The sequence below is a fragment of the Papio anubis genome, chromosome 4 (assembly GCF_008728515.1).
Source record: "Papio anubis isolate 15944 chromosome 4, Panubis1.0, whole genome shotgun sequence".
Lineage (NCBI taxonomy): Eukaryota > Metazoa > Chordata > Mammalia > Primates > Cercopithecidae > Papio > Papio anubis.
Genome location: NC_044979.1, coordinates 65,910,276 through 65,927,651, shown reverse-complemented (window position 1 = coordinate 65,927,651; position 17,376 = coordinate 65,910,276). Strand labels below are relative to the sequence as shown.

General features: G+C 39.2%; 2 protein-coding genes across 9 annotated transcripts in view; one reads left to right on the top strand and one right to left on the bottom strand.

The window, feature by feature from the left end:
* The window catches only part of GRM3 (glutamate metabotropic receptor 3), a 229,105-nt gene that overhangs the window by 5,734 nt on the left and 205,995 nt on the right, over nucleotides 1–17,376 (bottom strand). For both annotated transcript variants that reach the window (XM_003896380.5, XM_017956995.3), the window contains one exon: nucleotides 8,760–8,934. In XM_003896380.5, coding sequence (XP_003896429.1) covers nucleotides 8,760–8,934 — 175 coding nt within the window. The remainder of the gene's footprint in view (nucleotides 1–8,759; nucleotides 8,935–17,376) is intronic.
* Nucleotides 1–17,376, top strand: part of KIAA1324L (KIAA1324 like) — a 276,854-nt gene that overhangs the window by 204,946 nt on the left and 54,532 nt on the right. The gene's annotated exons all lie outside the window — the stretch shown is intronic.

The window sequence follows — 17,376 nt, the reverse complement described above, 5'->3', positions numbered from 1 at the left end:
TCTATCAAAAAGGGTCTCTTCAAAAAAAAAAAAAAAAAAAAGAGGCCGGGCATGGTGGCACTTCAGGAGGCCGAGGCGGGTGGATCACGAGGTCAGGAGATGGAGACCATCCTGGCTAACATGTGAAACCCCGTCTCTACTGAAGATACAAAAAATTAGCGGGGCGTGGTGGTGGGTGCCTGTAGTCCCAGCTATTTGGGAGGCTGAGGCAGGAGAATGGTGTGAACCTGGGAGGCGGAGCTTGCAGTGAGCTGAGATTGCGCCACTGCACTCTAGCTTGGGCAACAGAGCAAGACTCCGTTTCAAAAAAAAAAAAAGAAAAAAAAGAAAAAAAATATAGACTGAATTCTCAGTGACTGCTTCCTCTTTATGACCCAAGTAATGGTTTTAAATTGTTAACAGTAGATTTAAGATCATCATATTCATTATGCTGTGGGATAAAAATCTGCAAATCCAAGATTTAGTTTCCAAATGGGGAGGTAGAACTATATGAAAGCAATGACTTCTTCATTCAATGATTCTTTTCTTGTGAGACAAGATTTATGGAAAAAGAAGTATGTCATGACCCTTTTTAATGACCCATTACCTTACCAACAGAAATAGCACTTGGTCTTAGTCCATTTTCTGTTTCTGTGACAGAATATCACTTACTAGATAATTTATAAAGAATAAACATTTATTTAGCTCATGGTTCTGAAGGCTGGAAAGTCCAAGGGCATGGCACCGGGCATCTGGTGAGTGCCTTCCTGCTGTCTCAGGACATGGTGAGAGGCATCACATGGTGAGATAGAGTAAGTATCTAGTTCAGGTCTCTCTTTGTCTCCTTGAAGTTAAAAGCCATCAGTCCCATCATGGGGGGCCCCACCCTGATCACCTTATTTAATCCTAATTACCTTCCAAAGACACTACCTCCAATCAGGATACGAATTTGGAGATTAAGTTTCCAACACATGAAATTTGGAGGAAACATTCAAACCATCAGTCTTCAACTAAATACTTCCCTCCATTTTTGCCACATCATGTTACTTTAAAATATGTTCTTGGCCAGGCACTGTGACTCATACATGTAATCCCAGCACTTTGGGAGGATGAGGCGGGTGGATCACGAGGTCAGGAGATCGAGACTATCCTGGCTAACCCGGTGAAACCCCATCTCTACTAAAAGTACAAAAAATTAGCCGCGCGTGGTGGTGGGTGTCTGTAGTCTCAGGTACTTGGAGGCTGAGGCAGGAGAATGGTGTGAACCCAGGAGGCAGAGCTTATAGTGAGCCGAGATTTTGCCACTGCATTCCAGCCTGGGGGACAGAGTGAGACTCCATCTCAAAAAATAAAAAAATAAAATAAAATAAAAATTTACTCTTCTCCTTCCCTCAGAAAGTACAAAGAGAGATGCCCAATAAATAATTGGTAAATGAAAAGGCTCATTTTTCTGTGCTTTTCTATCAATTCTGCATTCTTTTCACTATCTTAGTTGCCCAACATCACTGGTTTCTTTTCTTTTCTATCAAAATATGTTTTCAAACAAGGATCAGAAACTTATTCATCCTGAGGCTCAGATAACTAATATGAGTTGCATGTGCTACTATGCCTAGGGACAAAAGTCTAAACCAAAAGTGTTAAACTCTAATAAAATTAGTTTTAGTCTCCTTTCTAGTGGAACAAATACTGTTAGTGTCACCGTTAAATTATGTATGGTATCAGAACACTTTATTAGCTTCTACTGCTGTCTCTCACTCTGGTCTAAACCACCACCATTTGGACTGTGCCTCCTAAATGATCTCTTTGACTGTTCCCTTTTATATTTTGCCCACACAGCCAAAATTTATGCTTTTAAAGTCAGGTCATACCACAACTCTGATGAAACCCTTCTAGTGCTTTCTCATTTCTTTCAATCAAAGAGCAAATATCCTTATAATGACCTACGTGATCTACTTCCTCTCTGTTCTCCTCACCTCTTATTTTCACCTTTATTCGCCTTCCTCTAGCCACATTCAAACCTAACTTGCTTGGCCAGGCTACTATGTAGTTTCATTATGGAACTCCATGAACATTATGGGACTACATGAACAAGTCTGTACCCAGGCTGATAGAACGAGATGCCATCAGGTATAGAGCTGAAAAGTAAGCTTTTAAAACAAACAAACAAACAAACAAACAAACAAAAAAACCATTGAATTTGCAGATGCTAACATTCTCATTGTCAGAATAGTCTATGAACTGAATTTTGTAACTGAGCTGAGGCAGCAAATCCAGGGAGGCCAGAGGAGCCATACAGCAGCTTTTGAGAGTTTCATCTATAACTCCAGTTACCAAATTCCTAAAGTATCTAGTAGATAGGGCCCTAGTTTTCTCATCTAGAAATGTGGTTATTAGAATAAATGTTCCAAAGTGGCCCTCCCAGCTCTGACACTTGTGGTCACTGTTATTAAAGAAGGTGAGCTATATTTACTTGGGGAAAACCTAGCAACATATTAGAGATAAAGAGAAAATGATTTAAGGGATGGAAAAAAGCAGTTGTGAGACAAACACAATGACAGTGTTAAATAGAAGAAAGAGGAACTAAACATCAATTCCCTAATACATGTAGAGTTACCTATTGTAGCTGGAGACTCTATTCTTCCATTGACAATGACAAAGGGAGTAAAAGAGAATGCAATGAGATTCTCAGGAATGCTGTGGACTTTCTTTTTTTAACTTTTATTTTAGGTTTGGGGGTACATGTCTGTTACATAGGTAAAAGCGTGTCACAGGGGTTTGCTATACAGATTTCAAGTGATGAAATAAGCCTAGTACCCAATAGTTATCTTTTCTGTGGACCTTTTTTTTGTGGAGGGCAATGGAGTCTTGCTGTCTCCCAGGCTGGAGTGCAGTGGCATGATCTCGGCTCACTACAGCCTCCACCTTGTGAGTTCAAGCAATTCTCCTGTCTCAGCCTCATGAGTAGCTGGGATTACAGGTGCGCACCACCATGCCTGGCTAATTTTTGTATTTTTTTTAGTAGAGATGGGGTTTCGTCATATTGGCCATGCTAGTCTCGAACTGCTGACCTCAGGTGATCCACCTGCCTCGGCCTTCCAAAGTGCTGGGACTACAGGCGTGAGTCACTGTGCCTGGCCTCTTTTCTGTGAAATTTCTAAAGGGAAAAATAGATTAACATTTATCTGGTTTGGATGCTTTGGGTATATTCTCCATAAAAGCAGCTGGCTTGACTTGCTGAATACTCTAGTTCTTCCTGCACTGCCCATTGAAGATTTATGTTTATGAGATACCTGTGGCACGAAAGACCATCAATTCAGTCTGTATTGCTAAATACCTTGCTACTTTTCCTGGTCAGGCTAGTACATAGTGTCATGTGGGGCTCCCTGAACTTAGAGTACAGGACATGATGCTGTTTTTCGGGAGCTGAACTATAGAGAAGAAGCTTGGGCATTATGTGTTATGCTTTTATTTTATAAAGTCATATTCAGACTTCAACAATGGCTTGCCCCCTGCTAACTAGGCCATTGCCCCTTTTTAACTAGGCCAAAGTCTGGTCTCATGTGCTTGCTTTCTGTGGTTGTAGCTGTGTGGAAAATGAGCCATGACTCTAGGAGAGTGTTCACTTAATCTTTTTATGCCATCACTTTCTTTTTATAATGTGAAAAAACTTTGTGATAATAAGTAATTGTATTAATTGAACGGCTCACACATTACCACCTAAACAAGTGACTTTCTTGGCAGAGAAAATCAATCTCCATATCCCTACAACTCCTTGGGGACCAAAATCTGGGCATCATTACAGAGTTGAAGTTTCTGGACTGATTTTCATGATAATGACATACATACATCTGAACGATTACAGCAAGAGACACATATCCTTATAGGACCGAGTCTGGGTACATAATAGCTCTGAAGACTATGGGGCACACTTCATTTTTCACCTCTCTCTCCCCAGTCTATGCTGATACAAAATCATATTAGTGTCAATATTCTCACCTGCATAACTGCTATAGGGTTTTATACTATGTAACTTCGTGTGTACTTCCAGCTTTTCTCTTTAAATATTATGCAGTTCTACTTACATTCCCAACATATGTTCTTGATTGCCTGTCCTTAGGAACTAGCTTTGGGAATCCCTTTTGCTTCTAGAGCAGAAGAGAATAAAAATGACCTCTTTTTCATCCAGATAGAAAGGATATTTGCTTATGTGTGTGGGTGTGGGAGTAGAATTAACAGTACGAGTTTAGGATTTCAAGGTGTCTGAGTTATACTGCCATTAGAAAGAGCATGCCCACTTTTAGTAAGTGTTTTCTGAGTGGCCAGGTTCTTCTATGCTGGAAATGCCTTCCCTGAAAGTTCCAGAGGGAGCCTGGGAAATCACTGCATAGGGATATGGCCATTGGCATTATGAAGCAAAGGGTGGAAATTCAGAATGCCACTTTGTCTCTGAAACCCTGCTTCCTCTTTGATGGGCTAGAGACCCTCCCTGCACTGACTGCACTGATATCAGTGGATGAAGCAGACAAGGATGGTTTGGGTAGAGGTTCTCAAAATATTTCCCTTGGACCACTTCTATTGAAACAACTGGGGTATCTGTTATAAGCCAGATTTCTGGCCTTTGCTCCAGACCACATGAATCAGAATATCTACGGGTGGGACCAGGGCATCTCCATTTCAAAGGAGTTATTTTTCATACACAAATATCTGGGAATCATTGATCCATGGGTATTCTTAATGGAGAAAAATTAAGGTTTCATTTTTTGTTACTCTTACTTCTACTATTTATAGTTAATTAGGCACAACTTTAATTATACTCTTGCACATAGCAGTATGTAAAACTTTTCAGTTTTCCAATATATTGTTAACCATGTTCATTCTTTCATGTCTGCTACTGAGTTTGGTTATGCTTTTCCAGTTTTTTTGGAGCAACCAGTCAGCTTTAAAAATTCAACACCAATACTCTTTCTGCTATCAACCACCTTGGCTGCCATCAGAAGGCTCTCCTAGGTTCCAAAGTAATGTGGTATTTCTCCTACTCTCTTGCCAGAGAACTAACTTGGAATTGATATGGCTGTACTTTCCAGTTGGGGTGACTTCTTGGTATCATACAGGATTGTGTCAAGTCACTGTAATTCTTGATAAGATGCAGCACTGGATTAATTGGGGATTGGGAAAGTGTGGCATAATTAAAATGGTCGCAGACTCTTTGAGAGGCGGGGTCTATGCACCTCCCCTTGAATCTGAGCTTTGATGAGTAAGTATGGTACCAATTATGCTATACCAGTTTCTTGGCCAAGCCAGTTTTTACTTCCTTTTTTCGTGGAATATGCCTTTAGGAGCCAACATGGACAGGCTTCCTGGTAGGATGCCAGGAATAAGAGTGAAAGCATCATGGATCTTCCAGATCAGCTCAGTCTCTGCTTAAAACCATGGAAGAACCTCAGCCTCATGGAGCAGGTGAACCAAGCCCTGTCTGAATTCCTGACTTGTAAACTGTGAGAGATAATAATAAAAAGAGGTATTGTTTTAAGCCTTTAAGTTATGGAGAAGTTTGTTATGCAGGAATAGATAAAGTGGAGGAAACGAGATAACCCTATTTCCATATTAGCTTACTCTCATCTCTACAGCGGGTTGTTTTTACCTCTGAAGAGAAAGTCAGGAAACCAGCAGCAATATTAACAATCGTCCAGTGAAATAAAGTGCTAACATTATACTCACTGGAAGAACATAAATCGTGTACAACCCAAGAAAAACATATGCTTTATCTAATGAACTCAGAGCAGTTTAAGGAATGTTCTTGATTTCTAAAGCAATACACTTCCTAGTATTTAGGAGGGAAATGGATATAAATTGAACTGAATATACAACAGAGGAAACAGACACTAAGATATTAAATAATTGCTTCAATTCCTACCAAAGTGGGTCAGTAACATGTTCATACACAGAACTAAATTCTATTGACCACTGGCCTTTAAACATCTTTGATTGTGATCTATAGAAATAAATACATTTTACCCAGACCTGGTACATGTATACATATAACTCTTCATGACTTACCTTTCATGCCTTACCTTTATTACATGCAATGCACTCTAACATTTTCTATTTTTTTCTTTTAAAAAACACTGGCCAAAGAGACTAGATTTCATGACCCAATAATGGCTTACAGTCTACAGTATGAAAACCACTGTCCTAGACACCAAGCTTCATGAGGCCAGGGATTCTGTCCAATTCATTACTGTGTACACAGTGCTTAGAAACTTTTGGTGTGTAGTAGGTACTCAGTAATTTAATGAATGAATACATTTCTTGCTATGAAATACTCCCAACTTATTAAAATGGGAAGGATTTTAACTGAAAGTCAGGAAATCCAGGGTCAACTCTTGACTCTTGTATCATTGTATATCCTTGAGAAGTAACTTCAATTCTCAATTTTCTTACCTATAAAATAGAACTTGTGATGTCTGGTACTCATGAGGATAAAATGAGTTCATGAATATATAACTACTTTGAATAAAAGATGTAAAAATGCAAATAACAGGTGAATGTATTTGTTACTTATGCACGTTAAAATGCCAAGAGATGTTATATAAAATCTTCACTTTGTTACATGGTACTACTTCATTGATTTGGATTAATTTGGGAAATATTGCTGAAACAATGAGGTCTGAATGTAGACCTTTTTTTAAAAAAAAAAAAGTTTATAATTTTATTAACAAAACGTTCCAAAAATGTTGTTCAAACACCTGTCTTCAAGTACTAATTGGGTCACTATCAGATTAGCATACTGAGCAATAGTTTAACAGTTCTGCTGTGGTTGCAGTATATTGGTTTTATGTAAATGGATATTTCTGAATTTCTAACAAGAGACTTGATTGGAGAAAGTGCCCTTGCTATCCCTTCTGGAATTTATTAATTCCCAGCATATGCATTAGAAAATTCTGCCATTTCTAAATTACTGAGGTCTGGATATATGAAATTTTGAATAATTTCTATATGGAAGACTTATGAACTCTGCTAAATTGTTCTAATAACAAGCAAAAGTTCTGAGCTAGCAATGAGACAATTCTGCTGGGATAACCTTCTTTTTATTCTCTCTGCAAAGCCTGCCAAGGACCTAGCATCATGAGAACTTTTCCAGCTTCCTCTCCAGGAGAGGCTGCACGATACAGTGGTTAGGTGCACTGGCTTTGAAATCACAGGAACTGACTTTAAATTCTGGTTCTGCTATTTTTAAAGTGTGTGACCCTGAGTGAGTTTCTTTACCTTAAGGGGTTAGAGCATTGAATAAAACAGCACACACATGCACACACATGTGTAAAGTATTTAGTACGGTGCCCAGCATATGAAAAACACTCAACAAATGAAAGTTCCTGTTAACTGTTGTTAATATTTTTATAAGTTATTGACAGTTCTCTCTGGTCTGGACTAGGTAGCTGTTAAGATTAGTCTGCTAAAGAAGAGCTTTGTTTGCTCAAGAAATAAACATATTTTGCTAAGATCCGTGGAAAATTATCTCACAGGCTTTGCCATGCCCTGAAACTCAACTTTTGTGACACGTTGGAGTTTAGCTGGAAAGACATGAATGTGCAGCCTATCCCGGAACACATGCTCTCAGCCTGTCAGTCTTTCCTCAGTTTCCTGGGGGAAGGGCTGCCCTGTTAAATTCTGTACTTTGGTGGAGAAATTGGGGCACTAATGTGATTGCTGACCCTGTGATGCTGAGTTATTTTGAAGTATCCTTTCTAATCAACTCGAGGCAAAATTTTGAAGCAGTCATTTGTCTCTGTCACTTTCTGTCCTCCTTCCCCGTCTCATGGCTCCAGTTCTTTTCTTCCCCCTCATCCAGTGTCAGTGAATTGCTTCTACTTCACACCACAAGTTAGCTGAAAATGGCTTAAAAGGTTTTCCCCTTCAGGTACATTTGTGCTTTAGAGAACTCTAAAGAATTAAATCAATGATTCTCTGTGGATAGTGTTTCAGACATTTGCAGGCCAGTAGCAGAGAGAATTTGGGACTGGGAACTATTCTAGTATCCTTCAGTTCACACTGCCTTCTCAGCTGAGAAAACATTGTGTCATTGAAGTAGGAGGAAGATCTATTCCAGCATTTTCCAAGGTGTGTTCCTTGGGATGTTAGTTTTACTGTGATAAAATATTTTTAAAAGTATTTTAACTTTGTTAACTTTTAACAAAGTTAAACAGGTTTTCTTGCGTAGAGATTCTCAAAACCTATAACACACTTATGTTAAAGGAAATGCTATAAACTTCCAAGGGGGAATTAGGAATGCAGCATTTTTCATTGTATTTTATTATCTTCCTCTTTTAATTTTTCATGAAGCTCCTTTGGCATCTGTGTGACATAGAATATACTTTATAAAACACCAATCTAGTCCAGTCCCCTATTTTAATTAGTAAAATGAGGCAGAAAGCAATAGAGTGACTTGTTCGAAGTTATTGATTAAATTGACTCCAAAACAGGACTAGAGACCAGGTTATCTAACCTCACAACATGGTTAAACCCCTAATCGCAGCTATGGATTTAATGTCTTTGTTCCCTGCCAGACTGTATGTACTGCCCAAACAGAAACTTTGACTTGTTTGCTCCTCACTGCATCCGCAGCACCTAGCACAATACCTGACTCACAGTGTTCAAATCCATACTTAGTAAAATCGAATTGAGATTGTTCATGGGGACAGACATGTGTTGCCTGTTCTTGGCAGGCTGGTCCTGACTACAGTGTTACATATGAAGGAGTTAGTGCTGAGTTCCATACTTACACTGAGAGTATGTGGTCCCAGTTCCACTGACACTGAACCTATTGAGGTGCAGTCTGTGTGTGACAACATTCTTCTGGGGTTGAAACAGGATGATGTGAACCTTGGGTGCAAACAAACAGCCCAAGACCACAAAGCCACTCAGGCTGACAGAGATGCACATGGTTGTCGTCTGCACCTACAAGAGAAGGTTGGCTAGTAAGTGTCTGGCTGTACATTCAGTCAAATGGCCAACTAAAGAGAGTGCTGAAACAAGACCAAAATGAAAAACCCAGAATAATCGACAGCTCTATTCTGATTATAGCCAAATCAGTACAGTAATTATATTGAATCTTCTATGTTTGGGGTCTTGGAAATATTGCTTAGGATTTGTAAGCAAACACCATTTGTGTGGGGTGCTTTTGAATGCTTGCCAAGACTTCGCATGGATTTTCTTGTTTATTTTCTTTATATTTTTATAAAGATATTTCTGTAAAACCACAGAAGTTGGAATCTTAAATAGTAAAACATGTTCAATGATGAAGTGGCCAGATTGCTGGTGATTTCAGTCTATGAACTTGGCTTGTTTAAGGTTTAAGGTTATTATAAACAAATTTGTTGGTTTTTTTTTTTTTTTTTTTTTTTTTTTTTTACATTTTTGTATCTCCCTTGCTTGCTGGAAGCTCTGCCTATCAACTACTGGTTTACCCTATTCTTTGTTGGGGATCACTATCAGCTTTCTTCTGTGGTACCTTTGTTTTGCTTATCTTGTTGGCATCTCTCTGGAATTTTGATTCATCGGGTACTCACTGTTCAATCTTCATGTTCTCTAGGCTTCTATACACCCATTCTTGACAGATAATTTTCACTTCTCCCTCACTGTTTTCCCTGAAAGTTCCCCAGAACCAGGGTTTATCATGTCTTCTCATTCTCATCCCAGAGTAACTTTAGATTTGTTTTCCTTTCCCCTTAGGCACATGCTATTATAAAGTAGCATGGTTTCAAATGCCCCAAATGACTTTAGGCATCTATGAAACATTTCTGTAAAGTCTCTGACCTTCCTCTCTAACCAAGGAAAGCTGAAGACTGAACACATAACTAGAGAAACCATATAATTTTAGAAGGCTTCATTTTACCTTTGATTTTTTAAAAAAATTCAGGCTGCCCTGTGGCATAATTCTTTAGACCTTGTTTACTTTGAATCCTGAAAGCATAATCCATCCTCATCATTTTAAAGTTCTTGTCTCTCTTAACTATCCCAGTGCTCTCCACTTTGGGGCTCCTAATCGCAGGCTCCTTTCTTGTCACTTTCTCAGAAAACAAGCTGCTATCTGACTCTGTGATGCAAAAGTCTTCATAAATCTGGGAGAATTTGTTTTCTACATATATGTACAATATGATGTTAGAATTGTCCTCTTTCTGCTTCAGTTGCTGCCTCTGACTCTGAAGCCAGTGTGAAGGATATCAGAGATCATGGGAGGGGAAGACAAATCCAAATTTGCAAGATTTCCAGCAAACCTTTTCTGAAAGCATTTCTATAACCCTTGAAACTACTCACACACTTTAAGACATTACAAGAAGAGGTGAGAAGGGGCTTTTAGGAGGAGGGGATCTTGGGCGAAGCTGTACTGTGATTTTTGTCTCCTCGCTGAAGCAAGGAATGCTTCAATGTGGCCGTTTACAAAAAGTCAGGTGTTTCTGCAGGAAGAGGATGCCCTGAATTGGGACCTGATTCCTGCTTTGGAAATCAAGAAGGTGGTGGAAAGGCTCATTGCTTTAGGGGCATTGCATAAAACTTGCAACTGTCTTGGGGTAGTCCTTTGTTCTGAGAATTTATCAAAGCAAAGGCTATGTGAATGGTATGCATGGACAAGATGGGCCACACAAGAGCCATTATGCATGGTCTTGGGCCTATGTCTTGGCCTGGAGACCTTCACAGAAAGAGGCTTGGGGTAGGATAGCTGGATGCCCTGAGAATGAGCATGGAGCCACCAGAGACAAATCACAAAAGAGAACTGCCTGTCAACTCACTCAAGGTCCTTCAGGGGAAAAGGCCAGAGGGTAACTTCTAAAGATCATGTGAAAAATGAAAACACCCTCTAGTCATCTTCCAGGCATCTGAAGGATGTATCTTTCCATGTGTGGACTTAGAGATCATAAAGTCATCTAGCCACGAAGAACTATCTTACTGCTTCCTTATTACTCTTTAATCAGGGCTGAGAGGGAAGTAGCAACTGGTGGATTGGGGAACATGAACACCAAGGAAGATGCCAAGAGGACATAGTTTTGATCATTATATAGGACTAGATATTTTAATTTCTTAATAAAGACAATTTTCAATTGAAAATGATGGTAGTACCGTATGTTACCTAAAAGCATATAAATTCATGGGTCTACCAAGGTCATGAACGTTTTTTCTCATTGTGCTATCCCCAGCACCAGAATGGAGCCTCACATGTGGTGAACATTTGGTGTTTGAATATGTGCACAGGAATTTCCATCCCAGGGTGGGGGATGATTACCCCTGCTAAATACTGAAGAGATAACGGAAGGAGCATTAAAGTTGTATTTTTATCATAGTTTGTGCACCATGTTTATTCAGCATACCTGTTATAAATTTGAAATACCTTTTACTACAAAGCCCCAAATATCAGTCTCATCGTTTCAGTTATCCAGTTCCATCAGTAAGTCACACTATTAAAAGTCTGCTTTTGTCTGTAATTCTGTGTTCTGACCCTTTGAATACTACCAGCTCACGATGCTCTGTTTTCATCTTTGTCGAACTCGCAGCAATGCTTGACACAGTTAATCACTTCCTTCCTTTTGGATTCCTGGACACATCTTTCCCTCAGTGGTTGTTCTTTGTCTTAGTCATCTATTCTACTTGAACTTTAAGTGCTGGACTTGCCCAGAGCTCAGTTGTGAACTCTCTTTCTTCACCATCCCATTGAGTTTCATGGCTTAAATATTGATGATGTCCAAATCAATTATTACTGGTTTTGACCTATACTTTGGGCTTCTAGAATTAAATGTTCAACTGCCATCATGACATATTCTTTTGGTAATGAAATAGGCATATCATAATAATGTAATCAAAATTTGGTCCCTTTCCCCAAGTGTCACTGTTTGAGTAAGTGACACCAGATGCCACCCAGTGTGCAAGCTAAAGACCATCCTTGATTTTATCATTACACCCATACATCCAGTCCAACAGCAAATTCTGTTGGGAAATTATTCTACATGAGCTTCTCATGTTATTTTGTGAGCAAGGCTCTGCCTTTGTTCCAGAATGTGTTTTCAAGGATTTTGTGTAGCAAAGAGCTTTAGAAGATAGAGACAGTGACTACCTCTAGAACAAAGGGCAGCATACTACTCATTATAAAAGATTCAGGTTCCCTAGTCTCAGAGTTCCTCTCCTGTGATGTAACCCACTGATGGTACAGGGGTCACCTGGACTACTTTGTGTAGCCCTGTGAGAAGTGGCACTCAGGAAACCTGTGCAAATGCTGACACTCTGGCTACTGCTATTGCTGTGAGTCATAAAGTTCTTTTTGCTAGCATTAGTAAAACTGTGGTAAGCTAACTTGTTGCCTTGTAAGTATAGTAAAATCTCAGGCACCACAGTCTTTGACAGTTTTGACAATGAGGAAAGAATGCCAACAGACACATGGCTTTTTCAGAAAGAAAATATGAGGGCTTCAAGGACTGATTAACAGGATTTGAGGAAGTACGTGGGAATCAGTAGCAAACATGTTGACCAAATTGTATGGTTAAGCAGGAATAAATACTGTTCCACTTTATTGCCTGTTAAGGGGGAGGATTTGGAGATGTGGTTGAAGGCTGAGTAACAGGAAGTAGGTTTAAACACAGCTCCTAGACTGATGCCCTGGCTGTCGTTAACTCTTCTCTGGAGGGTAGAGTGGGGTGAATTTCCTCCCCGTTTGGATTCAGATCCACCTGATTCTAGTAACTAGTACTAACATTTGTCCTGGGTAGGCATAAAATTCCACTGTCTTTTACACAAAAATTGCAGAGACATGTACCTACGCTGAGCATTGAGAGATTTTCAGAGAACGTAGAAGCCAGGTGAATCACTCGAACTTTGACTGGTTTCCTTGGGAGGTTGAGACATCAGGGCACATATGCTTGTTAAGGAAGAATGGCAACAGCTGGGCCCTTAAAGGATTAATCCCCAGCTGTAGTCTCTTATTCCAAACTTAGATTCATTCCAAGATGACAGTCAAAGGATTCAGAGTTTTGTTTTGTTTTTCAGTGGAACTTAGCTTTCTGGGAAGCTATAGATGAGGCACTGATTTGTATTTGGGCGCTTACTCACCTGGATTGGTTTACAGTGTTCACAAAGAATGAGAAAGGGATGCAAAGAAATCTAGACAAATTCCTACCATCAGCGACAGCCCTGGAAAACTTCCCCAACCCTTATGCTAAAACAAGGCAAGACCCTAAGAGATATTATCATGATGAGAGAGCAAACGCCCTGTTAATTTTGTATCAAAAAGAAGCAAGTCACACTTGCTGTGTGAGTCAAGGCCAAATTAGTAAAGTGCGCAAGCCATGAGTTCCAGCCAGAAAGCTATAGGCTCTGGCTTTAGTCAATGGGTCACCAAAGTTGAAGCGAATAGTGACAGTAATGATGATCTTATTTCATAATTTAGTCTTTTAGGTGCACAAAAATATTGGACCTTATATGGTTGAGCCATAGGTAGCTGCTGAGTGCTTAAAACTGAAAACAAATGTGTCTTATTTATTGGCAAGGAGCTGCTCTCTCACTGTGCTGCCCTACTGCCCTACCCCCATCCTAATTTTAGCTGCTTTAAGGAAAATACTACTTAAGGTTAGATTAAAATTTCCCCATCCTGAAGGGTGGGTGAAGTCCATACACACCAGCCTAAGTATGCTGAGGAACTTCAGAGAGGGGAGGAACCCAAAATTTTAAGCCTTGTTGGTGATAGACACCCAAATCACCACCCTAACCTATTAGGGGAAAGGCAGGGCTGGGGCTAGTGTAAAGCAAGTGAGGCACTTGCCTGAGATACAAATTTAAGGAGACATCAAAAATGCATTAATCAAGACAATAATGCAATATTTAAAATATCAAAAATAATGCCAAGTCCATGATGAACACAATGTCAACATTTTAAATAAGGATAGGATCAATAACAGCACTATGCTATTGTATATTTGATCCTAAGGCAAAAAGAAAATAAGTAACACTGATCCTCTTTTGAGTACTGCTTATGCAGGTGTCCTAGCCCACTCTGCATTGCCTTGTAGAAATCAGAACTTGGCTGGGTGTGGTGGCTCTCGTCAGCACTTTGGGAGGCTGAGGCGGGCAGATCACCTGAGGTCAGGAGTTCGAGACCAGCCTGGCCAACATGGTGAAACCCTGTCTCTACTAAAAACACAAAAATTAGCCCAGTGTGGTGGCACGCGCCTGCAATCCCAGCTATTCGGGAGACTGAGGCTGGGGAATCGCTTGAACTCGGGAGGCAGAGGTTGCCTGAACCCAAGATCATGCCATTGCCCTGTAGCCTGGGTGACAAGAGCGAAACTCTGTCTGGAAAAAAAAAAAAAAAAAAAGAAAGAAAGAAATCAGGACTCCAGGACCCTACACAAGTGTTGATACTCTGGCTACTGCTATGACTACGAGGTAATAAAGTTCTTTGTTTCTGAATCAGGAGTCTTATGTCTTCTGACACAAGGATTCTGAAACTGTGGCAGGCTAACCTGGTAGATTGCAACAGGGTAAAATCCTTTCACAGTTCTTGACAGGTTCTACCTCTACTTCTAACCATCTCCATTGTTAACATCCTATTGTCGGATGGTTCTGACCCCAGTACCCACCTCAACTTCCTAACCAGTCTCCTCATTTATGCCTTTTTGCCATATAGTAATAGAGTCTTTACAGCAGCCTGATTTTTTCTACTAAAATGTGAGATCATAAACTCCCCTGCTTAAAAATCTTTCAGTGATTTTCCTTTCCATATAGAATAAAATATAAATTCTTTGCTATGGCTTATAAAGTCCTACATGATTTAACTCTCCTGCCTATTTCTCATATCAAATCACTCTTCCATTTAGTCATTAAACTGTAGCCATATGCTTTTCTTTTCTAAGATATTTTTGTTTAAGAGTGTTTGAACTTGCTGTTTCATCTGCATAGCACATAGAATTCCAATGTCTGGCTGCTTCCCTTCAGTGGAATTTTTTCTTCAGTGGAATATTATGAAATAGGTACCAGCAGAGTAGGGGTGACAAAAATTTTTTTACAGAATTTGAGATATAATATATATTTTTGAATCTTCAAAATAGTCAGCATGGGAAAATAGGAATTTCTTTGTAAGTATTTGAACCTTGTCAAAATTCTAGAGTCAATTTCCAAGACTCTGCCTACTGTAAGTAAATTGTTTCATGTGCTACAACCCCCAAAAGAACCTAGAGTCTTGACACTCCAAGTATGGTCTTAGTCTAGTAGCATCTCCATTTCCTGGGAGCTTACTGATATGGAGATCCTTGGTCCCCATCCTTTCTTACTGAATCAGAATCTTTAGTTCAACAAGATCCCCAGGTGATTCGCATGCACATTAAAATTTGAGATAAACTTCAGTAACCCACTTTTCAAGGCGATTTAAAAAAATCTCATTACAGCATTCACTACTGAATGAGCCTGCATTTTCATTCATTCATTATTTATGCTCCATCTCCATCTTCACCTTATTCCCACTAGACTGTAAGTTACAAAAGAGGAGAGACTTGCCTATGTTGATAACATTATCTCCAAGGCCTATAATAAGTCCTCACATATTTTTTGGAAGACATGAACAAAACACTCAGTAATTACTATAAATGAATTTCTTTATGGATAACTTTCCACTCAAACATGGCTGAATTTTTATTTACACAATTTAAGCTGTGTATTAGATCCCAATGACTCAGTGTTTGCTTCTTAAACTGAGAATGGTTAGTTGCAGTATAGCAGGAGATGACTTGGATAGTTTCTCAAAAATCCTTTGAATTTTTTATTCTAACTGAATGTCTTGTTTGCTCTGTATTGAATTCCTATAATAGCTTCAATTAGTCCTCCTTGATCTAGACTCCACCCTTTCAAATTCATCCTTCGTATTAAGGATACGTCTGTGTTACAGTACGAAGGGCATGGATTTGAATCAGAAAAACTACTATTTCTTTTTTTTTTTTTTGGATTGCTTTTGTTGTTTATTTTATTTTTATTTTTATTTTTATTTTTTTTATTTTTTATTATTTTTTAAATTTATTTATTATTATTATACTGTAAGTTGTAGGGTACATGTGCATAACGTGCAGGTTTGTTACATATGTATACTTGTGCCTTGTTGGTGTGCTGCACCCATCAACTCGTCATTTACATCAGGTAAAACTACTATTTCTTAACTGGCCACCTGGGGAGTTCATTATCCTCTGTTTACTCATCTTTCTAATGGATAATAAAATTTGCTTCCAAATTTTATCAAAATGAAGATAAGTGAGCTCATGTGTTTAAAGCATCTAGGAGAGTAAGTTGATCAGGAAGGTTTCTTTCCCTCTTGCCTTTCATCATGTCACTTTTTTGCCCAAGCAAATAACCAAAACAAAACAAACTCAAGACCTCATAGCCCTTAAACATCTAAATGAACCAGCCTTGCCCCTGGCCCATTTTCCACCTGAGTAAGACTGATATGGCTTCCTTCTGGTTGGTTCATTCCTGTCTAGTCTCCGGAATATTCCCTATATTCTCTAAATACCTTAGTTGTGTTTGCCCACCAAGGTTATGGGGTAAAAATCTTGTCTTCAAGAAGTAATCCTGGAAAGATCATGATCTTACCCATATAACTCTTATGGAGCCCACAGGTATTTAGAGTTTATCTCACCAATTTAATCATAAACTATTCTGTGTTTATAATTCTTGAATTCTTTCTTGTTTAATATCTTTCTTCCAGCTGAGATATAAACTTTGTGAAGACTGGAATCTTGCCTTATGTTTATTTATAACTCACAATGGGTGGCAAAGCACTGAGATATAAACTTTGTTGACTGTTTGATGCTCAAAATTTTTTCAGCTGCTCTTCAATTATTGCTGCTGTCTGAACCACATGATTGTCCTCTGGGAAATTTTAAATCTCAGTCTTGTTCTGGAATTTCTAGAGCAAGGGTCCCAAGTTCAAATGCTTGCAGGGTCTATGAAAGTTTGTAAGTGAAAGGGACCACGTGTGAGAATTCAGAGATCAGTGGGAGATAGGGGCAACAGGAGTAAGAGTGCTCTGTCTTCAGGGGTGAGCGCTGCTCAGGTCCAGCTAATTGTTGAGTGTAGGAATTTGGGCTCATGTTTTTACTTTGTTAAGAGAAACGAGAATATGGATATTTATGTAAAGTTTCTCAAGTTTCTAACTTTGACAAGTATTTCAAAAACAGTGCAGGCCAAACTAGACATACTGGTGGGACAAGAAGAGCATGTGATTCATTAGGGCAGAGGTTTTCAATCCTGGCTGCAAATCAGGGTTACCTGGGAAGCTTTGAAAAATCCTGATGTCCAAGCCACAGGCCAGACCAATTAAATCAGAATCTCTGGGGCTGTGTCCCAGGTATTTTTTTTTTTTCTGATGCTACC